Source organism: Tachysurus vachellii, chromosome 8, assembly GCF_030014155.1.
Source record: "Tachysurus vachellii isolate PV-2020 chromosome 8, HZAU_Pvac_v1, whole genome shotgun sequence".
NCBI classification, from domain to species: Eukaryota; Metazoa; Chordata; class Actinopteri; order Siluriformes; family Bagridae; genus Tachysurus; species Tachysurus vachellii.
The window spans coordinates 18,364,132-18,389,876 of NC_083467.1; the positions used below are offsets into that span (position 1 = coordinate 18,364,132).

Below are 25,745 nucleotides of genomic sequence, written 5' to 3' on the forward strand. Positions count from 1 at the left end.
GCTAAAACATGAAAACTTGAACTATCTGGGAGTCCCTGAGGAACGGATTGAGAACAACTGGGATAATTGTTTCACGTGTACGGTTCAGCTTGAGCTGTTTACTGGCCCACATTAGGAGCAGTTGGGCCCCTTTATTTTTATGCAGGAAACCTGGGGGCATGAACAAGTTCATCATGGCATCGGTTTAACAAACACTGCCGCTGTCATTTTCGTTCATTTGGCCTGAAGATGCTGCACGTGTCTCTTTCTCTACTCCTGAGACATTGCAGATTATCAGTCCTCCCCTCTACCCTTTCTCCGTGCCCCTCCTCACAGATATTCCCCTTTCCCTGGGCTGCTGGGTAAAACCCGATTAGGCTCGAAAACCCCCATCTGCTCTCTCAGCCTGCTGAAGGGGAGGGGTGCTTGCTGGTGGAGCTCCAGAAACCGACAGCATGAACCCACTAACTTTGAGCTCCACAGCACCATATTTTCTCTTCAAATGGTGCTTAATGCTTATCTGGCGCAGTTTTTTTCAGCCAGACGGCTTACTTGTAAAACTGTAGTAAGGGCACTTGGCCAACTTTACTGCATGGAAATATGACCGAGGCCTCAATGTGTTTGTGACTGCTAGAGGAGCAGTGTTGTGTACACGGTAGCCATGTGTAAGTTTACCCTTTTGCCGACGGAGGTTCATTATGCATCTAATGTGTTTGCTTACAGACTAGGCCGTGGAGATTGTCTCCTAGCGATCCCGTTCTCAAAAGTGCCACGGATCATTTACAACAGCGTTTCAGCGATGCAGTCCGTGTATTGACGTTCACCTCTTGTGAGGCAGCAGCGACCTTTTCCCAACTAGTTTAAGAAAATAAAACTCAGCATGTGTAACAGTAAGGAATCAACGTGTACGAGCTGATCTGTAAACACGAGACTGCGGTTCTGCATGCAGGGGATTATTTTAATACCGGCGCCATGTGATTCGGGTAATTTGGGCTCTATAATGTAAGCAGAAATGGCTGATAGTGAGGTTGTTTTAGCTGCAGGAGCAATGCAGTGCAGAAACAAAGAAGAATCACTCTTTTATCCTCAGTTTCTCTAAGTATTAGCAAAATGGCTCTGTTCAGAATAGAAGCACGGAGCAAGCCCTGCATACAGTATTACAGTCTCGAGCTTCTAGTCTTCCCCTCCTCTTACCTATCCCATTGTGCTTCTCCAAACAGTCTGCTCTTGTTCCTGTTGAAGTCTAGTGATTTTCCAGATCAACAGGCTTACTCAGGACCCTTTGAAAATACTAGTTTCTGAGAGAGCAAAGGGAGAGAGGGAGTTAAGTCTGAAGAAAGGGTTTGAAGACAAACAAGTTGGACCAGAGGAAGGGAGGAATAGGCCTGCTTAAGGGCTTCCAAGCATGAAATCTGTTTTCAGTGAACATATCCCGCAAAGTTACCAATAATTGCAAACATTCCTCCAGGCCGTTAATCAAGCAGTTTGCAGCAGCCCTTATAAACTCCCACGTTTTCACTAAAACTATTCCTCTCAGTGATACAACTTCAAACAGACATGCTCAGGCCCCAGAGTCTTGTTTTTGCAATGCTCTTGGAAAGCAGCAGTTTGATGGAGCACAGCACCCAGGAATGGAAAAGGCAGGCCATGACGAGATCACGCCAGATGTCATATACACCACTATACCCACTTCCACCCATATCAACCCTGCTCACTCGTGTTCATCTACTCCTGCAGATTGTTTGTTCAACAGCGCAGAATGTGTCGAGTCTGGTTGGAGATTCATTTTCCTTTTCCAGCCCAAACAGGTACTCGCATTCTTCTGACAGCGGTATAGTGTTTTACTGTTTGCACTGCGGTGCACAAGTATCCAGCAAGGTGTGCTATCTAGAACCGAGTCATAATGCCGGAAAGATGTGTCAGCTGTGATTAGTGAGCTTTGTGGATTCACAGGGAGGAGATGTGCTTGTTTTAAAGGAACGGTTCAGATTTTTAATCCCCCCAACAAAATCTGCTGCATCTGTATTGTATGCTTGATTGCAACCATCAAGACCATCACCAAACATACTAAGTAAAGAACAGGTCATTTGTTTCCTGAAATCATGTCTATAATGTAGAATAGCAGAGGTAGGGGCAGTAAAAACATGTTGTTGTTTTTTTTTAATTACACTTCTATTAACCTCCTAATGTGTTCTTTGTTTTTCCCCTTTTTTTCAGGGGGAAGATGTTGTGGTTATGTGTTAGCAGTGTAGTTGTGTAGGACTGATTGTGTAAGGAAATGACAACACTTTCCGAAAAGCACCAGTAGCAGGAATCGCTCCTGTGATCGAAGGTTAATTATAGAACAACAGCATTTCAAACTTGCTCTCATGGCTTTCATTCTCTAGCATTTACTGTGTCTCTCATTTGTAGGTTTCAGTTCAAGTTTTGTAAAGTTTCATATTTGGACCGTTTTAATTCAATAACTGCTCAGAAGCATCCATTTTAATGGGAGTTTTGGGTCACCAGGATTTTTTTTTCGTTCTATTCCCAGTGTAGGGAAACTTGTTGACATTCTTGTCTGTGATCATCACACATATACTACAGATACAAACGATAAAGGTTAGTTTAAAATATTCTGGACTTTTCCTTTAAGAGTGTGTTTCAATTGACAGTCTGCCCTTCATCGACTACATTTTAAAAGAGAGTTCAGTTAATTGCACTGTTATAGCATCTGTTTTGCGTCTGTTCTGTTTAGTAGGAGTTTTGAGAGAGTTTAGTCTGTGCGCGGCCTTGTCGGTGAATGATTGAACAGAGTTTACCAGGTGGAGTGTGTGAGAAACACAGCATGAGCAATGCTGATAAGTGTTGTTTTATTTAGTGCTCAGAAAAGCATCCCCACCTCACACACACAAACCTCATTTACTACCAGAGCATACATCCATCCTGTGTCTAAACAAAACCGCTGGTCATTCAGCGCTCTTATCTTTGTGTGTGTGTTCCTGCGCCTGCAAGTGGGAGACGTACGGAAAAAGAGTGTGATTCCGAGGGTAATGAAGCAAGCCTTTGGGAAATGGTTTGCTGGCTACGTTTATTATGGACCTCATTCAGAGGAAATTATTCACTTACACAGACACACACACAGACACCCAAACTTTATCACACCCGTTTGTGTATTGCAACACGCTAAAGACCTTGCAGGCATATTTGTTCCCATGTGAGCACATTAACAAATGCAAACACACAACGAAATCTGCAGCTTGACCCAATGCAGCTTAGTGTGCATGACTTCCTCTGAAATTTCTCTTATGTTCCTCCTCTTAAAAGCATTTCTGCTATTTCTCAGCTCTCTGTTTTAAAATACAGAGCCAAAAAGAATCCGGTTCTGTTTTTGTGGTGGTTTTTTTCTTGTTTTTTTTCTGATGTCACCTCCAAATGATGTAAGGGTCTCTCAGCAAGAAAAGTTGCTGAACTTCATGTCTTGTGAGTCCAGCTTGAGTGTGTGTGTGTGTGTTTGCGCATGTGCTGCTTAGAGGTGGTAATGGTTACAAACAGCTTTAATGATTCCCCTCTGATTTGTTTTCCTGGGAGTGGTAGTGAATATGCAACACACACATGTGTGTAGTAAAAGTTTTGTGTAAGGAAAGAGCAGTTGTGCTTTAAAGCAGGCGCTGAAAAGCCCATATGCTGGATTTCCTGCACCGGCTCCAGCTCTTCAGAGCGGCACAAAAATGACAGGTGCTGCGGCTTGGTTCGTACTGTACGCCTCGCCCTTCTCGAGTGTATTCAATGGAGCAGATTTACATGAAAGAATGGTCTTTAAAAAAGAGGCGAGAAAGAGAGGGATAGTGGGAGATTTTGTCTGCAAGCGAATGGGAGCCTGTTGATTGTGTGGTGGAAAGAATGAGCGAGGGAAAGAGAGGAGAGGGAGGGAGAGAGTATGGGGCAAGTACTTGTGGAGGCTCAGTGAATGTAGGTCAAGACATGAGGGCCGCTTCCTCGAAGCCAGCCTGCCTCAGCCAATCGGAGCTTAATCAGCTTTGCCTTCATTAAAAGGCCTGCTGGCTACTATGTTAATGCCGTCTCAATCTGCCAAGCTTACCGATTATCATCGTCAAACCTTGCCACTTTTTTACACTGCAGCCCGCTTTTGCTCAAAAACACCATACACACAGACACAGTGCTTTCACGAAGACACACACAATCTCACACTCTTGTACTAGATTTTATAACCATGCAAACAGTTCTGATCACAGACCATTTTAATGACCTGGCCTCGTTTTGCATGTTAAGCTCCTAATACTTGGTTTTCTCTTCTTCTCTCTTCCACTTTCCATCTGTTCCTTTATTTCCTCCCCCACTTGTTTGCCCTTGTTCTGTTTCACCCACCACTTTGGCCCCACTCTGCTCCCTTATATCTTCCATCTTTGCCTACCACAGAGAGGTGCAGAGTTTCACTGGCTGGTCCAGTGGGCAGCAGCAGTGGCAGCAGCAGCTCCAGTATCCGCCGGACTTCTTCCCTGGATGCCCTGACCGGCCCCTATCTATCAGGTCACTGGCCCCGTGATGCCACTCACACTCCCTGTGTACCCTGCATGAGAGACAAAGCCACCCAGGTGAGCTCGCCATTCGTCTCTAGCTGCGCTTTGTTTCATTGCAATTTTTGGAACAGTTTTCGCATTTATGCATTCATAATGGGAAAGAACATTTCCTTTAAATGAATTCAAAACTTTTCTTAGTCTCTCATCATTTTCATACTCAGTAATACTTTGACAAACATTACATGGTAGTTCATATCTTACAGACACAATCAGAGTCTAGATGCTTATGTGGCTGGAAACATTTTGTTTTACCTGGCACTGGTCACATTATTAGGAACAAATGACTATTAGGTAATTCCAAACCCCCCCCACAGACAAAAACCTCCAGCTTTGCTCTCAGCACAGCATCCGTCTTTGTGGGTTTTGGAAGCATCTTTATGATGTTGTGATCCATTTTGACACAATTACATCACATAAATTTATAGATTGTCATCTACCACATACTACAATCTGCATGTCATGTCAGACATCATGATTCATCAGACCAGGCAACATCTTCCACTTTACTGTTCTGCGAGTCTTGAGAGAGTCACAGAACAGTTTCAATTTAAATATATTGACATTTCATCATGACACCCAGCATTAAAGTTTGGCAAAAAATGTCAAATTATTTTGTCTTCACTTACAGTTTGAAACACTATTTATCTGTCCAATACCACACACACACACACACACTTGTCCACTCTGACTCTATATCTCAGCATAGTTCATGGGAACAGCCTGTGTGCCTTCACTGTGTGCTTGTGAAACTTGCAGTGTTTTCTCACCTTTACACACCCATGCGATTATACACATCCTGCTCAGATCACATCATGCTCTCTACATTCTGTGCACTTCCAAATATATCCAAATGTGTCGGTTCTCACTACTTGTAAGTAAAATAACTACATCTAATGGCAGAAATACTCTGCTGCTATAAAGCACATACTCCTCATGCTGCTGGTGGACTGGACCACACAGGTGAGCAGATGTAAACATGATGTGTTTTCTATTCGAGAAGCTATTACCAGTGATTACTGTGAGCTCTTAATGTGGTTTTCCTGCACTTCTCAGATCCTCCTCTGTGTTGAGTGTTTACCCAGTATTTAGGACTGTGATGAACTCAGAACACAGACAATTCCATTTTGTGACAAGGAACTGTGTTATAACTTAAAATTATATATATATTTTTGCAATTATTCATGATTAGTTTTGATGTTTGGATATTTTTGTTGAATTACGGTTTTGTATAAAGGAAGTAGGTCAGTGGAGAGCAGGACAGCTAGACATGAACCATGTGGTGTGTGTGTGTGTTTGGAGGAAGAACGGAGGAAGCCTCTCCCTGACTTTCTGAAAGATGAACGGAAACAGAAGCATATTTTTGGTGAAGGCAGAGGCTGGCTGCCATCGCCGCCTCATTCTTTCCTAAAGTCTCATCTTTTTCCAGCACTTCTGATCTACACCTGGATTTATAGTACAGCTTCCACCCAGCTTTAATTTCTAGTTGTATTTGTATATTTCTTGTTCAAAACAAAACATATCAGGGTGCTAAAATTACACAGGATGTGATGTCAGAGCCTTGCTGTTGATTTAACAGGATTCATAATCAGTTTTAGGCACAACCAAGTATAACAGTCTTGTCACGGCACTACTGATTATGACCTCTGGGTCTCCAGGGTGTTCTTTTATTGTCCACAGTGTGTTTTTGTGTGCACACTGTGCTTCCTCTGTAGATCCCAGACCTCCACCCATCTCTCGCTGTCAGTGGCCCGTCTCACAATGAGGGCGAAAGAACACAGGAACCGGGAGACCGAGCATTGGAGAGAATGTGGAATTTGTACAGAATTTGCCAAGCTCTGTCTCTAATTCTCACTGTAGCATCAGGCCAAAATAACCATGTCTTGGATCAGTATGGTAGTGCCAGTTACCATGGTGCTGAACTCACACCTAGTGACCAAACAACAACATCGAACTTTGCCTCGCTTGCTGCCTGGAAGAAATATGCAGCTGACATTCTAGGCTCTGAGCAGCCACTGACATTATATCTACCGATAGCTTTATATGAAGCTTTATACTTCCTGCATGAGCATCTGTTTACAGCAGGGTGTTTTCATGTTGTGTTTTATGGCACACTGTAGATCATGAGACATATGAGGACTTGTTGCTGTAACAGTTTTGTTCACCTTGTTAAACAGGTTAAGCTTATAAATGGCTCAATTTTCTGAAGTGCTGATGTTCAGGTCTGAGAGACATTCATTCATTCATTCATCTTCTGCTGCTTATCCGAACTACCTCGGGTCACGGGGAGCCTGTGCCTATCTCAGGCGTCATTGGGCATCAAGGCAGGATACACCCTGGATGGAGTGCCAACCCATCGCAAGGCACACACACACACACTCATTCACTCACGCAATCACACACTAGGGACAATTTTCCAGAGATGCCAATCAACCTACCATGCATGTCTTTGGACCGGGGGAGGAAACCGGAGTACCCGGAGGAAACCCCCGAGGCACGGGGAGAACATGCAAACTCCACACACACAAGGTGGAGGCGGGAATCGAACCCCGACCCTGGAGGTGTGAGGCGATCGTGCTAACCACTAAGCCACCGTGCCCCTCTAACCTTCATTTAATGTGTTAAAATTAGTGACTGGTGCTTAATGTCAGTACATTTTAATAGTTACTATTATTGGAAGTTCAACACATCTGTGGATAATGCTGATCTTCCCAACATTTCTGTTTCATTTTCTCATTTAACCTTTACCTTAATCACATGTAGGACTTAATGGGTACATTTTGGTAACTTCTGCCATTAGCTGGTTTATGCCGTGTCACTGCTTCTTAGTTGCCTAACAACAGTTTCCTCAAATTATGTTTCATCCCAGTCACAGTCCAGAACCCAGAGAACGTGTAGGAAAGGGAAGTTAAGTCGAGCTTTAGAAGAGTCATTGTCCTACACACAGCCATAATTATGTTAATATAGAAACCTGAACAGATGTGTGCACTAACAGCTGTTGAGATTGGAGTTTGCCCTAAAAACCCTGAAAAGTCTGCCCTGAAGTTCAAACCATAGTCATTGAAGAGACACAATTCTGCTGAAATTCCATCAGGTTTTGCCCTTGGGGAGGTAAGGAATCTATATCCACAACAATTTTAGGGATGTTTTAATTGGGATGATTTCAGATGACACAAAAGGCTTTGTGTGAGCACACTAGGGGTGTGTGTGTGTGTGTGTGTGTGTGCGCGCCCCTGAGGAACAAAGAAAGAACGTGATCATAAAGCCACTTCTCTGTGAGCTGTACCAACATCCTATGTATTGGAGAAATCGTGATTTTAGTTTGAACTGTATGCTACAGATGTGAATAGACACTTGAGAGCGAGAGATGTAGGGATGTGGTAGAGCAGTGGTTAAGGTGATGGACTACTGTTCAAAAGGTCATAGTTTGAATCCCAGGTCCACCAAGCTGTCTCTGCTGGGCCCCTGAGCAAGGCCCTTAACCCTCGGTTGCTCAGTTGTATAATTAGAAATAAAAAACAAAACGTAAGTCACTCTGGGTAAGGGTGTCTGCTAAATGCCGTAATGTAAATGACGGATTTCTTGCAGAAGGCAGATTTATTCTGAAGTAAAACAAGCACTGAGTTGACTGTTTTGTCTGTCTGTCAGATTTCTTGGCAGATTAGTTTTTAGCTCCAAAGTGAACATGTACCTGAAGAGAATAAAATGAACCAGACCCCTGACAAGACTACCCACGTCCCATGCCGTGTCTGTGTGCTGTATGTCTGTCTTACAGCCAGCTTTGTTGCCCTTTAACAAGAAAGGGCTTTTTGTCATGCAAATCCCCCCCATCATGACTGACGGCCTGAAAATTGCTGCCATTTTCTGTCTCTAGTATGTTCCAAAAGGCCCTCGGTGAACTTGGCCCTCGTGCATTGACATACCTTCTGCTGCCTACAGAAAGTAAGCCATGTGTGAATTATGGTTCTGCTGAGGGAAATTTGTCTATGGGAGCAGAGCAAGCTATGGCAGAGCTAGAGAGGGACTTAAAAGGTGGGATTGTGCACAGAGTGTTCGTTCTTTTTTTTCTTTTTTTTTTTTCCTCCTGCTGCTGGCCTGGTCCGGTCCGTGCAATTCACCTCGGGCTCACTTTTACACAGCAGCTGTTGGCTCAGTGTGAAAACTGCTCAGAAGTATTGAATCATAGTTCTTTTGTGCTTCAACTGTTTTCTAAAACGTTCTGTGTATCATGTGGCTCATACACATATAAGTTGGGCGCTTGCCAAGGCAGCCTTACAGATGTCCTTTTGTGTTTATGCCCCAATATATGGAGAGGCAAATGACAGGAAATGCAAATCCTGACATTTCCATATTCCAAACGGCAAGACTTTTTTTTTTTCTTTTTTTTTTTTTTTTTTACGTTTTCAGTCTCAACCTGTAACCCAAGTTGATACTTGTTTTATCCTTTCTTTTGTAAGACAGTCATGGGAGTGTCATTTTTCACTCAAAGAGTTTCTCTTTCACCGCCTGTCTTTCTCCCACCATTATGTTTATTAACCACCATTTGTAACTTCCTTTCTGATTATCCACTTGCAGACAGGCGTTACATCACATCCCAGGCCTCTCCTCATGACCTGGGCATCAAAGCAAGCCTAAACGCATGGCCTGCACATAAAGAGCTCATTGTCTCTCGAATAATCTACTCTCAGCAGAGCCCAACTGTAACTGCAACCATCTCTCTCTCTCTCTCTCTCTCTCTCTCTCTCTCTCTCTCTCTCTCTCTCTCTCTCTCTCTCTCTCTCTCTCTCTCTCTCTCTCTCTCTCTCTCTCTCTCTCTCTCTCTCTCTCTCTCTCTCTCTCTCTCTCTCACACTGTTCACTAAACACAGGAAAATAATCAAAGCTTTGCTGCATTGTGATTATGATTTGCTAGATTCTGCATCATTGCCTAAAATGTCATATCTGGATTTTTACTAAGAATGAACTGTCTTTCAGTGAGCAATAAGAGGCCAGGACTGGATTGACCAAATTCCTGCATGACCAGATTTTTGAATGAAACTATTCAACACCCATTTAGCTCAAATTCCCAATGATTCTATTCACATTATGTGCTTATTATACAGGTTACAACATAATGGCACATAATCACTTCTATCACACTTGCTTTCCTAAAAACACAAACTTCAAATTGTACTCCAGAAAGGTATCTGCTGTAAATTCTGAACTGTTATTTATCTAGGAAATTTTAAACATTTAAAACATCCAGGAAAAGTGAAAACACATCAACTCATAAGTTGTCTAGTGATTTCCATGTGTAGCGTTCACTTCTGTTTAAAATCTGACAACTGGGCAACTATAAAAGTCTGAAATATTTAAAAGCATTTTGTACTGCATGTGCACTCTCTGGATGTCTGTGTGAAATTTGGTCAGAAGATTAGGTGAAAAGGCCACTGAGGGCACAGAGCAGGGATAGAGGAGCTCAACACAAAGTATGGCACAGCTGCAAAACCAGTGACAGCGATTTGTGTGTGTATGCAGGAGAGAGAGAGCGAGCGTGTGTGTAACCCTGTCTCGCGTCAGTCGTGGTTTTGGCAGTCCTAGCAGCCAGATGCTCCCCCCTACTCTGTGCAGTGTGTGTGTCGCTGTGAAGTCGCCACAGCTGCTGAACAGAGCGGTGCTTGTGCACTTGGCCAGGCGGCCACGCTGGAAATCTTAAAATCGTGGGAAGGAGGAAGTGATGTCTGGCGCTGGGCCTGGGCTCTGAGAACGGTTCGGGAGCGCAACAGCTCAGCCATGCACCGCGCACACAACAGAGTCAGTCACAGCACAGCAGCACTGAAAGAGGAGCTCGCTGACACACAAGCACATACACACATGCAGGAGTTCCAGCAGCAGCCACAGAGAAAGAGTGTTCATTATTTATCATTCTTAGTCCGCTGTGAGCACAGATAGACATGTCCTAAGCTGTGCTTCAGCTTTCAGGGGGGGGGGGAGTGAAATTCTAGGGTAGAGCAGAGAATCACAAATAGAGTAAATGAGACTTTTTAGGCATAACGAAAGAGCTGCTATGCTATGCATGAGTAAGACACAGTTTTATTTGTTGTATTGTATTGCTTCCTTTTTCTACACGTGTTCAGCTGCTCAGTTTCTACCTCATTTGCTTTGTTCAGCACAAATGTGTTTTCTGAGTTTCTAAATTAATAGGCACATTGTGCTGGATGAGAAATGATTAGTAATGAAATATTTCTCCAGAGAGAAGTGTGGTTTGTGTCGCTCTGTACATCCAATCCCTCATCATCAGTAAACACCATTCACATCCATATTGTGGATAAACACATGATGTTTATCCATAAATCCTAACATCGTTATTGCACTTGATAACGACCTAAGAAACTCCTGCAGTGTGGAAAAAATTTTGTTTAGCCCTGCATTTCTAGTGTGGGCAAATAGAGGAAGTCAGTAAGGGCTTTGGTTTCTTTGGATTTGGAAGTGTGCCAACATATGCGGGGATCCCAGAGGGTCACAACGTAAATACACACCTGCATTACTTGTCCATAAGGGATATTTCAATAGAAAAGGCATTAGTTAAGCTCTGCTTTAACCCACCTCTGACATTCGGCATGACTTCCAAAAGAGATCTTTTGGCCTCTTTTATTGTTTCAAATAAAATCTGCATTTAACATTATTTATTATTCCTTATGAAGATTGGCAAAAAAGTCGTCTGAACGTTTGTGTTCTTTTAGGTTTCCATGTCATAATGTGGCCATCTGGTTCTCACAAGATGAGTTGAGCAGAGTATACACAGATACATGCACACAGGAAGAGAGCGATACAGCTCTTACAGACAGACGACGTCCGTAGGGACGGAGCGATGGGAAAATACAGGAACGTGACCAGAAAGAAACAGCAAGTTGATGGAGTTCAGTGTGAAAGAGTAACTATAAGGTACACAAACGGACAAACTCACTGGCAGAGAAAGGTGTGGTTTATTCAGAGAGAATGTAATGGAGAAAAATGTCTAATGGAGGTCTAGTGTAGCAGGTAAACAGTGTCTGTATATCCCAAAATTACATTTTATTAAAGGAATATGAAATATGAGATATGAGTGATTTGGTGGTTGGTAATATTTTTACAATTTCTGTAAGAAGTTAGCCGTTGTGTGCCGCACTATCATCACAAATGAACATTTTTCTAGTCCAGTTACAGTGTTTAATAAAAAAGTATTAAAGAAAAATAAAAGAAAATCTTGAACAGAGATTCAGTGCAGCACTTTCAAGCACTGTGGTATTGACAGAAGTTTTAGCATGAAAGTTGATGCTTTGGAACCTGTTTGATAAGGGCTAAAGCCCTGCTGCTTCACATCTCTATCTGCTGGTACATGAGGCATTTGTGGTTAATATAGGAAACCATTAACCAAAGTGAAAACAGACTAACGCTGACAGTCCCTCAGTGGTGGAATGTGCTCAATCCAAAACAGCAGATTTTGTCACTATCTTCTGAAACACTTAAACAAACCCTAGCTTATCCCCACTCTGAAAAAAGCTGCACTTACACAGGAACTTGTACATCTAATATGTCTATAAATCAATTAAAAATCTAGTCTTGTAATAATACTTGTATTGTCCAACATTAGATATACAGTATCACATTGCTTGTATAAGGATGCTCAATGAATAAATGTACCGTAAATGTAAAGAACTACAAACCGAAAAAATCATTATTTCATTAAAATACACGTACACACACGCACTCCCATCAGCCATAGGGTGTCGCAGCCAGCTGATCTAACAGAGAATGTACAGTGTATAAGGTCACATCTAGGCTTGTCTTAGGGCTATTGACAAACAGATCTGATGGCTCAGGATGACAAGATGAGCCTCAATGCATGTTTGTCATGATTTGCAACAAGCAAAGCTACAGAGAAGTGTGTCAACACATCTAGACGATGAATGAGTTTACCGATCAGTTAAGTTTGCAAGGGCGTGGGTGTGCAAGTGAAGAAGACAATGTGCATTGCACATTGTGTGAGAAACGTTCACAATCATGATCAGAACCTTCACTTACATAAGCCGTGGAATAAAATCAGGGTGTGAAGGTATTAGGTGCTGTGCCTTTTCTGCAGACCTGCAGGCTTTTAGTAACGTATCCAAGTAAAAAGGAATTAGACTGGGGTTTTAGTGAAGCCCTGTGCTGGTTTGAGCTTTGTTCAAGCTGTTCCAGCATGTTGCTGGGTCTGAACATGCTTCACTCGCTCTGCATAGGGGCAGTGGTTGCTCCGGTGGTTAAGACTCTGGAAAGCTGCTACTGTTGGGCCCTTGAGCAAGGCCCTTAACCCCTCACTGCTCCAGGGCCGATGTATCATGTTTGACCCTGTTCTCTGACCCCAACAACGAAAACTGGGATGTGTGAAGCAAGGATTTCACTGTGCTGTAATGTATATGTGACAAACAACGGCATCTATCTGTCTATCCGTATATCCATCTGTCTATCTATGTAAAACCACTATTCCTTATGTAGATGTAAAAAAAAAAAAAATTATGTATAAACCTCAGATTGAGAGATTGAACCTGGAAAATACTGATTTGAGCTGAAAGTGATCCCATTGCTTAGTAAACTCAGTTACACTGGCATCCTTTTATCAGCTGCTTTGGGTTAATGCTGTCGTATCGCTTAAGATGTCTGGTACTGATATTTTAATTCCTTTCATGAGATTACAACATTAAAGCAAAGACGTGTGTGCGTGGGACACTCTTGCACCTCTCGAAGAGCTGGTTATCCACAAATGCACACATTTTCCTCTGCAATGCAGTAGAGTGTGTAATTCACCTAGCCGTTTCAAAATATACACCACAATACACGCTATAAAGCAAATGAATATTTGAATTGATAATTGTAGTTATACTGTAACAGTGCTAGCTAGCTAGCTGACCCTCATATAGGTCTTAATTTTGTTTTTGGTTGTTTTTTTTTTTTGTTGTTTTTTTTTTCCAATTTGACCAGCTGAAAAACATGAGTTTTGATACTGTGCTTATGTGGGTTCCTGTGCATGCAGGAAGTTTGCTGCGTGTGAAGTAGCTAGAGAGATGAAGCTAGTTGTCAAAGTGATCACACTGAAGTGTAGAGCAACAGCTGTTGAGTTTTATAGCGGTGCTCTCTGTGCATGTCTTGATGCTTTTCATATTTTGAAGCACATATGTATGGAATGCAAGTCTCATGTAGTAATTTTTTTGTAATGTGTGTATGGACTTGTCAGACCCGGTCGTTATCGAGAGAAACAGTAATCATGCTGTTTATGGGGGGAAAAATTGTACTTTGGCTTGCGCTTTCTGTGTAGTGATGCAAGATATTGTTTGAAGAAGTGTTTGAGGATATGGCTTACATAAATATGTAAAGTCCCTTACTTGAGCAAGGCCACTATGGTCTAGTGTTGCTCACAGCTGTGGACATGAAACACAACACAAGCTGTGTTTAAAATCAGAGGCTCATTGTGGTTCAAATATAGCTGAGTTGTTCCCATAAACTCTGTTCTGGTTGGCTGCTGCAGACGAGTGTGCGGTGTTCCCTTCCTCGTTGTTCTTATCCTTACACTGAAGGCAAATCGCTCTTAGTGCATGTGTGCATATGTGTGTGTTCCCATATGTGCGTGTATATATGTGTGTGTGTGTGTGCCCGTATGTATGTGTGTGTGTGTGTGTGTGTGTATGTGCGTGTGTCTGTGGCCGGTTCTACAGGCCCAGGCTGGTTTTTTTACCCTAAACAATACTACTGTACAGAGGAACACCAAGATATGTAGTGCCCAGCCCTGAGATCTTAGAAGATAAGGTGAATGTTCAGGTTTCCTTGAGAAACACAAGAATCAAAAGGGTGTTGGGATTAAGCCCATATGAACCAGTTACTTCACTGGCACCATTCCTGTTTCTTTACATAGGTTTTACAATTGAATCTTATTTTACGTAGTTACTGTCTACTAGCTAGCTCCTCCATATGGATCATGAAAGAGCTAATATTTTTCCTCTGAAACACACAAAGCCAGCCACCACATTACTTCTGTCTGCTTGGGCATTATGGTGGTGCAGCGACTGGTGTATCCCAGACTCTCAGCTCCAGGGTTCTGCATGTTTTCCCTGTGTCTGCATGGGTTTTTTTTTCTCTGGGTTCTTTGGTTTCTTCCCTTTTTCCAACCATGCTGGTGCCTTGTTAAATGTTAATCACTCCTTAGATGTGAATGTAGTGTGTGTATTGTGCCCACTTGGGTGTATTTCTGCCTCATGCCCAGTGTTCCTGTGTGGATGGATCAATGAATGCATCTTATGCAACTTCTAGATCAACTGAACACTCTTTAAAAAGAGTTATACTTTCCTCTTTCATGTACACGAACTCACTGCGGTGAAGAGAATCTTGTATCTCCTCACCAGAGGTTTACTGAGTTTTACTTGAAGATCTCACAATACAGCCAAGGCAACATGGGACAAATATGTCACATATGCATAAAATGTGATGTGTATTGAAAAGAGATTTTAAATGTTGATCGTACAAGAAGGACGAACGTGTTAATGTCTTTCTATTTTTAACCAAGGCATGGCAGCTACCCACACCATACAGTACCTCAAATGAGTGTGTGTGTGTGTGTGTATATGCATATAAGCGTGTGGTCAGAGCCCACAGGGCCTGTGTTTTTGATCACATTGTTGTTTCTTAAGAGAGAATCAGTTAGTGAAGTCACAGTGCTACACTATAGACAGGATTATTGTAGCTTTGTATTTTGAAAGAAGACACAAATGTGGATGAAGCTTTTATAACTGCATTTACACAGTAGGTGGGTGGGTGGATGGATGGGGGGTCATGCTTGAAGGAGGGGAGAAGACAAACACACAGAAGTTGTCACAAAGCTGCTGCAGGATGACGGGGAGCTTTAAATCAAAACACCTTAGACACATAACTGAGGAACATGATCGCGTGTGCTTGTGAACCTACAGGAAGAAAATGCTCTTCAGTGAGCAAAGGCAGTTGTATGCTGTTATGTGACAGCATGTTACTCGAGCAGTTGATGCACACCACAAACATTGTACAGACGTTGTCAAAATTGGAGACTATAATGTACAGTATAATGTCTTATATGTACTTATTTCTCTCTCTCTCTCTCTCTCTCTCTCAGACCCCCAGTGCTTGGGCAGATGAAAGCGAAGACAAGAGGAGGAGCTCTCACCAACGTTCGGCGTCCTGGGGCAGCAATGACCAGCTTAAAGAGGTCAGGACTCCTTCCTCCTCCCCCATTCTCTTGTATTCAGGACGAAGCCAGTGCTCTGTCTCGATCTCCCAGCATTTATTCGAGTGCAAACACACAGCAGCATGCTGGGTGGAGACCATGTCAGGATTAGAATAGGGTTAGAAGGGTTCAGCGAAGCACAACCAGCGATGTGTCCCTTCAAATTATAATAATGTCAATCTTCCTATATGGATGTGCTGACACCCTGCTCTTCTCCTGTCACACCCTTTCTAGCAGGGCTTCGAAATTTTAACAGATAGGAAAATTTCCGTTGACTCTGTTATGATATGATATAGATTTGTTTTATGAAAATGATTCTGTATAACAATTTTGTCCTTGAAGTCCTGCAGTATTGACTGCACATTGATGGCACAGTTGCAACTACACTAAACACTACTACAACCAGGAGTATCATCCAGTACACGGCAAAGCATTTTATAAGAACTAATTTGTAAAATGAGGCATTTCACTTCACTTAAAAAACTCTAGCTCGGTGTGCACAATACCACACTACAGGAAGAAATATAAAGCAATCAACATAATGTTAACAAAATCTTTGTTTAAATAAACATATGTGAGCAAGAATAAATTAACTGTAATTCCAGTATAAGAAGTGTTCATGCTAAATATAATATAAAAGTAAGCTAATGATTGGATTTGTTTTTTGTTTTTTTACCATCATTTACGACTGATGTTGGCTCAATGTTTACATGTAAAAGGATAGAACTTTTAATTTCAAGGTCTCAAATCAGGCACTTAATCGTGTTTATTTTTAAGAGCCATTAGTGTTATATTCTTGAAATTTCTACACACGAATGTTAAAATGCGGATGTGAACCATTTTGTAATATGTTAAATAAAGAAAACAGGCTGCAAACTGTTGGTTTCTTGCCCACTTTTATAAGCGTGTGGTTACTACTTCCTTTAAGAAACACATTAGCGTGACTGTTATCATTTTAAAACCCATTCAGTCTAAGTGAGCAGTCAGTACAACTCAAAAATAACTAGAAGAGTTTGGTAATCTACATTGCTGTCACATGATTAAAAAAGATTTAGGTAAAAGCACAGACCCTCCGTCATATACGTCAGAGACTCCAGGGGGTCTGCAGAGACCCCACATTGTGAACCACACCTCTATAACAGCTTTATAAACTGCTCCATCTATTCAGTCTTTCATTCCTGCCCTCTGCTGGTTTATCTCTCTTCTTCTTTTCTTTCTCTCTGTCCACTCTCTCCAACGAGAGTTCCTCCCTCCCCCTCTTGTCATGGTGCTGATTAATTCCACATCCTGTGCAAGTGGTGGAATATCTGCCCGACGTACGACCTTGTGCTAAATTATGTTTCCCTGACTGCTATACCCGGAGTGCGCTGCCTCACATTCACTTCCAGCTTCAATTGAGTTAATCATTCTCCTCCCAGTCACTGGGTCAGATGTGTACACATGCGCACACACACACACACACACACACACACTCTCTGTACTCAAAATATACAGCTCGCCTCAGTGATGCAGCCAGCAGTTCTTCTGCTTATTCAGTGCTGGCTTGTTCTGCACTGTAACACACACACACACACACACACACACACACACATTAAAAACGCACAATGATGTATGCCCCCACAGACCTATTGAGGCCTGCTGGCCCGATGTGTCTTTGGGAGTTAGGAGTTCTGCAGGCCATTGTGCTGAGGCTGAAAGAGATTGCATGAACGTGTCATTAGCTTCTCCACTCCCCGCCATTACTCATTTATTGACTAAATGAGCCAGGCACTTCGTTTCAGCCGGCTATCTGATCTCTTCCAGCCGTACACCATTCCCTTGCACCTCAGGATGCACGTGAAAAGTTGTGTAGCAAGGATAGTTAGCAAGAGAGTACAAGTATTTTTGTTTTGTGTGTTGCATGGGCTAGAGAGACTGAGATTATATAATTGTATGTTCTCACTTGTGTGTGTGTGTGTGAGGTGCAGTGTGGTGAAGGTGCTGAAGGTAATCACAGAAGAATGCAGGGAGCCCTTGTTGGCTGTGTGGGGTCTCATGCCTTTCTCTGTGCTTTCTTTATTTCAGACTGCTCATGTGAAACACAGCTCTCGATGCACAGATATACACTAAATTTATGTGGCTTTACTTTGTTTTGTGCGATTGTGCCTCTGTGCACGGCTGCCTGAGTGACAGGGTAGTGAGACACTGCTGAAGGCTGAAGGCTAAAGCTATTTTGAAATAGAGGTTAGTGACAAGTATGCTAACAATGTTTCTTTCTCTCTCAGATTGCAAAGTTGAGGCAGCAGCTCCAGCGCAGTAAGCACATCAGTCGGCACCATCGCGATAAGGAGCGCAAATCTCCCTTCAACGGCAACCATGCCGCCATTAACCAATCACAGGTGAGCTCTCTCTCTCTCTCTCTTTCTCTCTCTGTCTTTCTCTCTCTCTCTCTCTCTCTATCTTTCTCTCTCTCTCTCTCTCTCTCTCTCTCTCTCTCTCTCTCTCTCTATCTTTCTCTCTCTCTCTCTCTCTTTCTCTCTCTTTCTCTTTCTCTCTCTCTCTCTCTCTCTCTCTCTCTCTCTCTCTCTCTTTCTCTCTCTCGCTGTCTTTCTCTCTCTCTCTCTCTCATTCTCTCTCTCTCCCTCTCTCTCGCTGTCTCTCTTTCTCTCTCTCGCTGTCTTTCTCTCTCATTCTCTCTCTCTCCCTCTCTCTCGCTGTCTCTCTTTCTCTCTCTCGCTGTCTTTCTCTCTCTCTCTCTCTCTCTCATTCTCTCTCTCTCCCCCTCTCTCTCCCCCTCTCTCTCGCTGTCTCTCTCGCTCTCTCTCGCTCTCTCTCTCGCTGTCTCTCTCTCTCTCTCTCTCTCTCTCTCTCTCTCTCTCTCTCTCTCTCTCTCTCTCTCTCTCTCTCTCTCTCTCTCCTTATCAGCTTGTCTGATCCTGCAGTTAGAAGTTAGAAGCTGCTAGAGGAGGGACGTTTCTGTGTTACTGTGTTGCTAGTTGCTACAGTGACCCAGCAAACTCCATTGTATTTCTGTCTCGTTTTGTCAACACTGTCCTTCCCGTTCTCCATTTCGCCCTTCCTATTTTTTTCTTCAGTTTTGTCTGTCTGTCACTCGCTTGCTTGTTCTCTTTCTGCATTTCTGTCTCGTTCTCACACAGCACTAAAGTGAAGCAGCTGTGAATCTCTCTTAGTTTAGTTGAAGTATCATAAATCACTCCAGTGTTATGAAAGTTTCTGAAAGTACTGCATAAGCACAAATAGGTTTCAGAAGGTTGTGATGGATGAATCATTACAGGATATGGCCACGTTGTGATAAACTAAAGCTTAGCTTGGGTGGAAGACCCCCTCTTTTCTACACACCCGCACTCGCACCCAGACAGTGCAGACTGGATTGTTTAGAAAAGCTGTATCCTTAATGAACTGCCAAAATGCGTAATAGTCATGTTAATTACTCCATCACTTGTTGTAATAGACACCACGCGTGTGCACACACACGCTCACACACACTAACACAAACTCACACATAAAGAGATTGAAAAGTGTTGGTGAGAGTGCAGGACAGCAGTGTGCAGGGTTTGATCTGCGAGTGTGTGTGTTGGGGCTTAATCAGCAAGGCCAGGTGCAAGCATGAAGGCTCTCGAGTGTGAAAGGCTTCTCTTCATGAGCAGGGAATTAGTGAATAAATTACAGCGATCACATTTGGATCGGTCTTGCTCTCTTTTTTTTTTGTCTCTGTGTGTGTGTTTTGTGTTTGCTCATGAATTAGGCCTGCGTGTGGCAAACGTCCTGCACGCCTGCTCTGTACTGTACTATAGCTGCCAGCCGGTCAATTAAAGGCCGCTCTCTGTCCGGCTGTCCCTCTCTGTGGGTGTCGGGTGAGGGAGACGAGCTTGTTGTGTGGCTACCTTTTTGTCTGAGTGCCTGTGGCAAACTAAAGCACCATCTGTCGCTCCACCGTATTGAGCTTGGCCCTACTGTACAGAGTCGAGCTTTCTGATCTCCAAGAAACACAAATACCCAGCTCAGAATGCTCATGGGTTGAATTGGTTCTGCCGGGAACATTAGTGTGTCATTAGGGTGTAGTGCAGAGCGAACAGGAATGCTGGGTTGTTTTAAGAGAGCGCTAAGCTAGTTGATTTTGGTCCAGACTCTCAAGGAAGTTTTTACAATGCTGCCTGGCTGAGAAAACACATGGAAAGATGGGGGCTTTAGTTCCAAAAACGCATGTCTGACATGAGGTAATTTAGTCACAAATTAAATAACTTAATTATTCTCTACACTGAGTGTTTTTTTTTTATGTGCCATTGCTGCCAGATCTGTATAGTGGTATAAATGGAATGGTATAACTTTCTTCATGGAGACTTTATTGTCTCAATGAGGTTTATTTGCTTGGGGGTTCCTTCTCTAAAGCTGCTCTGCTTCACATTAGACCTAATAGAAAGCAGGTGAGAAAAGAATTGGCTATATAACCATGTTAATTCTACCAGACTAGGGTTTATTTGGACCAGAGGGACACAAGGTTCTCATTCAGTGTCATAGCTAATCTATAAACTGGTGTGCGTTCTGAGGTTTGCCTGAGCTGCGTTTGTATGGACATTAGTGTAAAATACCTTATTGTGATACTTCAATATATATACTGTAGATAAATAAAGAAGAAAACTTAAACTGGTTCACAGAGTTCACTAACATTTGTTAATATTTTTTTCTTGGATTTAAGTGAAGACCTTTTTTCTTTGTAACCTGACTCTTATATGTTATTTAGGAAGCTACTTGAACGTAAAGTTCCTTGAAATATTACTGCTCTAATTTGACAGGTTTAAATAGGTGACCTAAATACTGTATCTTTTTGAACATTTGTAAAGTACCTAAACTTTACAGCTTATTATAATTCAAGTAAAAATGCCTTCTCACTCTGCAAGATCTTATACAGAAGATCAGCCTTGCGATTTGGACTCATATTGGACGTTAAAGTCAGCTTTGGTTTGGGAAATGCTGACATCAGACATGGATTTAGCCCTAGTGTAAACACTGGATATAGGAGGTTAATGTGGAGTGTTTGATGTTATAATAATACTTAAGTAGTCAGGCCTGTTTAAATCTCCATGTATTTATTTCTTTCTGACCCAAACTGCCACACCTGCCCTAATCAGTGGGGCACCTACTCTTTCTCACCCACACACCACCCCCAGCCCTCTCAAATGAAGAGTTGTTGCATACACTGAACTGGATCTCCGGCCTGAAAAGACACACAGCGTGACCCCTTGGAGGTGTAGGGGGTGCAATGTGTGTGTGTCTGTGTGCCAGGACTGGGGGCAGGGTTAATTGTAAGAGGTGACTGCAGAAGCCCTGTCCCATTGGAGGTGTGTATATTTTAACTCTGTGGTTTAACAACAAACAGCTCTATCAGTGTGGCTGAACTCAACGCTCTGCTATAGTACTGAGCAAGGTGTGTGTGTGTGTCTGTGTGCGCTAATCATTTCTGGAGGTGTCAAGGTGTGGAGGTGCCACACACATGCTTTGATTGTTTTAGGCCCAAATCAACATCGTCTAACAACTTTTCTCTCTCTCTCACACAAAGAAACACATTTTTTTCTTTCTTTCACTGCCCACTGAGTCTTATGTTACTCAGCTGCTCTGTCAGAATATCAATGTTTTTTTTCCTTTGCAGCCTGATCTTTCCTGCCACATAAGAACATGTCTGAGCGTAGCTGGAGCAAAGCGAATAATTTCCTGTGTGGACTCAATCTCCACAGCACCCACTAGTGTTTGAAACAAGAACACCCCAGTCCATGGCTGTGCAGCTCTTGGCACATTGGGAAGAAACGATGAAGAGCTCTGCAGCGTTGTGCTCAAGTTTGATCTGACTGCAGAGCGAGGAATGAATTGCGCTCCATTGGTGCCCCCTCTGTGGTTAGCTTGTGGTTTCACATGTGTTTTTCTTGGATTGCTACATTCATGAGGAAGAGTGGGTCGTTTGATGGCTGCTGATTTCTTTCAACATTTTATTCAGATAGCAGGCCACAAGAGAGGGAACAGACTTGAATTTAGTCTAAACTATGCTAAACTGTTGCTGGGAATGCATGGGTGGTTTTGTAGTCAGGCTTATGAATGTGTAGCAAGTCTCTGAAGGAAGAGTGTGTGTGTGTGTGTGTGTGTGTGTGTGTGTGTGTGTGTGTGTGTGTGTGTGTGTGTGTGTGTGTGTGTGTGTGTGTGTGTGTGTGTGTGTGTGGTAGAGCTTTTGTATTCGTAAGGTTGTTCATAGTTCAGCTCTGGTAAACAGCCGTGGCCTCGTGAATCTCCTGCTTTTTATAAATGCCACAGCAGTGAAACAGGGCCGTGTGTGAATGTGCTTGTGGCAGATATCAGAGCCAGGGGACGGTTCAAAGGGATTCTTCCATCTGACCTCTACATTTAAAGGCAGGGTCTAGTAACCAGAACAAACCCTTGAAAGAAAGACCACTTGCTTACTGCCAGTAAAAACATCACAATGACATGAATTAGCCCACTTTAGCATTTAGGGCAGCTACACTTTGCTCCAAACCTGTGAAGATTTATGACGATTACTAAACTTCTGATTTCTAAACTTTCTGCACTTAATTACCTTGTGAGATAAAGCTTAGACCATATATCATACATAACAGGACCTTCTCAAGCTCATATCTCTTTATATAATGTGTAGCATATGAGCAATTTAAAAAGGACAAGAATTGGACCAGAATAAAAAAAATATTGCTTGAAATCTCACTAATAATGGAAGTCAAGGGCAGGCTCCATCAATAATCTCATAAAAATGAGCAATGTGAAATTAAATCTTAGTTACATTCCATCAATACAGTGCTAGAATGAGACAGACATGCGAGACGGGCATTGTTGTGGAGATTTGCCCAACTTTTAAACACTACAGCAGTACTGTAAAGAAATTCTGGCTTTTTTTATTGCCTCTCTCAAAGGTTTTGTGGTGCCCACGGGCCATCACACCCACACATCGATGTCAGTAACTTAGAATCACAAATTCCTCCTTCTGAAAATCTAGTACCTTCTCAACATGAATGATTGATTGATACAGACTTCAAGCTGAATTTACAAATGCCTTTGACTGAAGAATGCTAGTATTTATTATTTAGTATTTATATTTTAGAGTAATGCATTTCTCAGTGAGCTTTGAATAAACAGGTTTTCCGTCTTGTACAGAAACAGGAAATGTGTTCAAGTGTGTTGTAATCATGTGTACGCCGCACATGCTGGAGATGAGGGTTAAAGTTAAATTTTAAAACTGCTGGAGCGCACACACACGCACGCACATGCACACTCACTTTAACATGACACTTATTCTTTAAGAAGAATTAGTCTAATAAAAATCTTTATAAATTAGGAACTAATTATCAACATGTAACCCGGAAGGAAAATACAGATGTGTCTGTGCCTCTGTCACAGTCTTTTAAATATTATTAACATTCTTGCTTGCGGTTATTGAACATACCTTGTTGATTTGATGGAAAGAAGTTGGAATAACTAGCGTTCCTCTAAAGTTGAAATATCTGTAGCGTTCTAACATCTTCCTACACATTTGTATCACACTCAGACACTCCAGAAGCCTGGAGCCGCATACGCATAATGGCTATTTATGAGCTAAAAGAATCACGAAGTGTTTTCATGCCTCGCAAGCCTCTGACCTCTTACAAAATACAAACAGCAGACACAACTCCCTCACGTGGTTCACTCACACACACCTCAGACCTGTGATGTACCATCTACCATGTAGTGCTTGGTATCCAGTGTCCTTAGCTATACTAATCACAAAGCGCTGGCCCTCCTGACCTTCAGCCACAGACCGTCTTGATCAGATCAATAGCTATAGTGTGGGAATGACCCAGAAGGCTAAAAACACATTGTCTCATTTTGCACACTACTAAAAAGATCCTGACACTTCAGACCAGTGGCAGTGCCCATGTCCCAGGACAGCTCGCCACTGGAAATTTGACACGTAAACAAATATTTGTCTCCTAGTGAGCTGTTGCTAGGAAGTTGCCAGGAGCTGGACAGCATCACTTAACCAGCTTATTGTTTTCGGGTGACCTCAGAGGTCAGGGTTTGGCACAGTGTCTACTTGTTGGTTTTACACAGGTCCCATGTTGTATTTAAAAGGCCAGGAAAGAGAAAAAATGTATTCCTTCATTCTTTAAATTGAAATACATGGTGTCTTATTTATTTAAATTCACAAACACATTGTTCACCCAGAGGTCCCAGAGGGGTAAAGTTGTGCTGCACTGGGTGTGGTGTGGTGTGGTGTGGGGAGTTTAAAGAGGGCCTGGATGTATAGAGATGTTAATGAGGGTTCAGGGTGCAGGCTGATCCTCCGTGCTTAAAGAGACTGTCACAACGGGGCCACACAACTCTGCCACATCCTCCTAATGCACACACATTGTTCCCTAAACCTGTCAGTAAAGGGGGAGGGGGCAAGAGAGAGAGAGAGAGAGAGAGAGAGAGACAGAGGAAAATGAGAGAGAGGTGGATGATTTCTGGGACAGACAGAGCTGAAGGGGGAGGATGAAATGGAGAGAGGGTGTGGAATGTGGGAATGGTAGAAATGGAGAGACTAGAGTAACTCAATGGAGGGAGGGAGCTGAGAGAGCGAGGTAATCACAGAGCATGAGCTGAGGACTGAACAGAGCAGAGGGGGTGGAAGCACAGAAACTGGAGGAAGACGAGAGAGTCCTACGAGAGAGATGACCGGAAGTCGGCTCTCAGAAAAGGTGACGCTTTTCTACTTTGCCATCCGATTCAGACACAGTCATTTAAGTCCAGCATGCACGTGTTTTCGAGGGACGTGAAGATTGTCCGGTGTGTCTCTATATGTCTGAATATAGCCAGGAGGTCTGTGCCTCAGCAAATCAGAGACAAGTATCAGTTGTGTGTCACAATGTTACATAACTGGGATCTGCAGAGAAAACACTACACCAATCTGCAATGATAGCCTGCAGTCTGTGTCTGTGCTGATTTAGTGTGCTGTCACTTACACACACCACTGTTAGCATATGCTTAATATACAGTGATAACATTTTGTTTGTGGACTGTAATTCAATTGTGTGTATGTCTTGTACCTCTTGTGTACATGTTTTTATAGTCATGTCATTCCTTATCTCCCTCTGAGAGGACATTTCTCTCTCTCTCTCTCTCTCACAGACACACTCACAATGTGCTCGCCCACACTTCAGAGCATTCAATTCAATTCAAGTTTATTTGTATAGCGCTTTTTGCAATTGCCATTGACTCAAAGCAGCTTTACAGAACATAAACATAGAACAAAAGGTTAATATAAAGAATAATATAAAGATTAATATAATTCAGAAATTCAAGATTAATATTACATATATTTAAATGTATTTGTATTTATTCCCAATGAGCAAGCCTGAGGTGACTCAGGTGACTTTGGCAAGGAAAAACCTTGAGAGGAACCAGACTCAAAGGAGAACCTCATCCTCATATGGGTGACATCTTCAGCATGAGTTCTCAGAAAATAGACATAAAAACGCAAGTTCACACAATGTTTTTCTACGTTCTCTTCATTGCTCTGCATTTATGTTTTCCAGGCTCCCATCCCAAAGAGCGTCCTGATCCCTATCCCTATCTCCAAATCCTCTGTCTCACGATTTCGCAACAGTGTCGAGGGCCTCAACCAGGAGATTGAACGCATCATTATCCGAGACTCAGGAGACAAAGACGAACAGTTTATTGTGAGTAGCAGCCACTGTGGTGTCACAGAAACATGGTGGTGTTTAACACTAGGAGCTCGCGGGCTTTGAGTATTAAACGAGTTTGACTCCTAGTCATAGTGTACAGATACTGATCAGTTACCGATAATGATCATGCCCTTACAGTAAAACATGTACATTACATCATGTGAATTTAAAATGACTTCACCTTCTGTAGTCTGTGAAGAGCAGTGAAGACAATGTCAACCGTCTC

General features: G+C 42.6%; 1 protein-coding gene across 1 annotated transcript in view; it reads left to right on the plus strand.

Moving 5' to 3' along the window:
• Positions 1 to 25,745, plus strand: part of fam117bb (family with sequence similarity 117 member Bb) — a 31,733-nt gene that overhangs the window by 1,895 nt on the left and 4,093 nt on the right. Inside the window, exons 2-5 of the mRNA XM_060876722.1 lie at positions 4,399 to 4,574; positions 15,690 to 15,782; positions 18,065 to 18,178; positions 25,370 to 25,513. Coding sequence (XP_060732705.1) covers positions 4,399 to 4,574; positions 15,690 to 15,782; positions 18,065 to 18,178; positions 25,370 to 25,513 — 527 coding nt within the window. The remainder of the gene's footprint in view (positions 1 to 4,398; positions 4,575 to 15,689; positions 15,783 to 18,064; positions 18,179 to 25,369; positions 25,514 to 25,745) is intronic.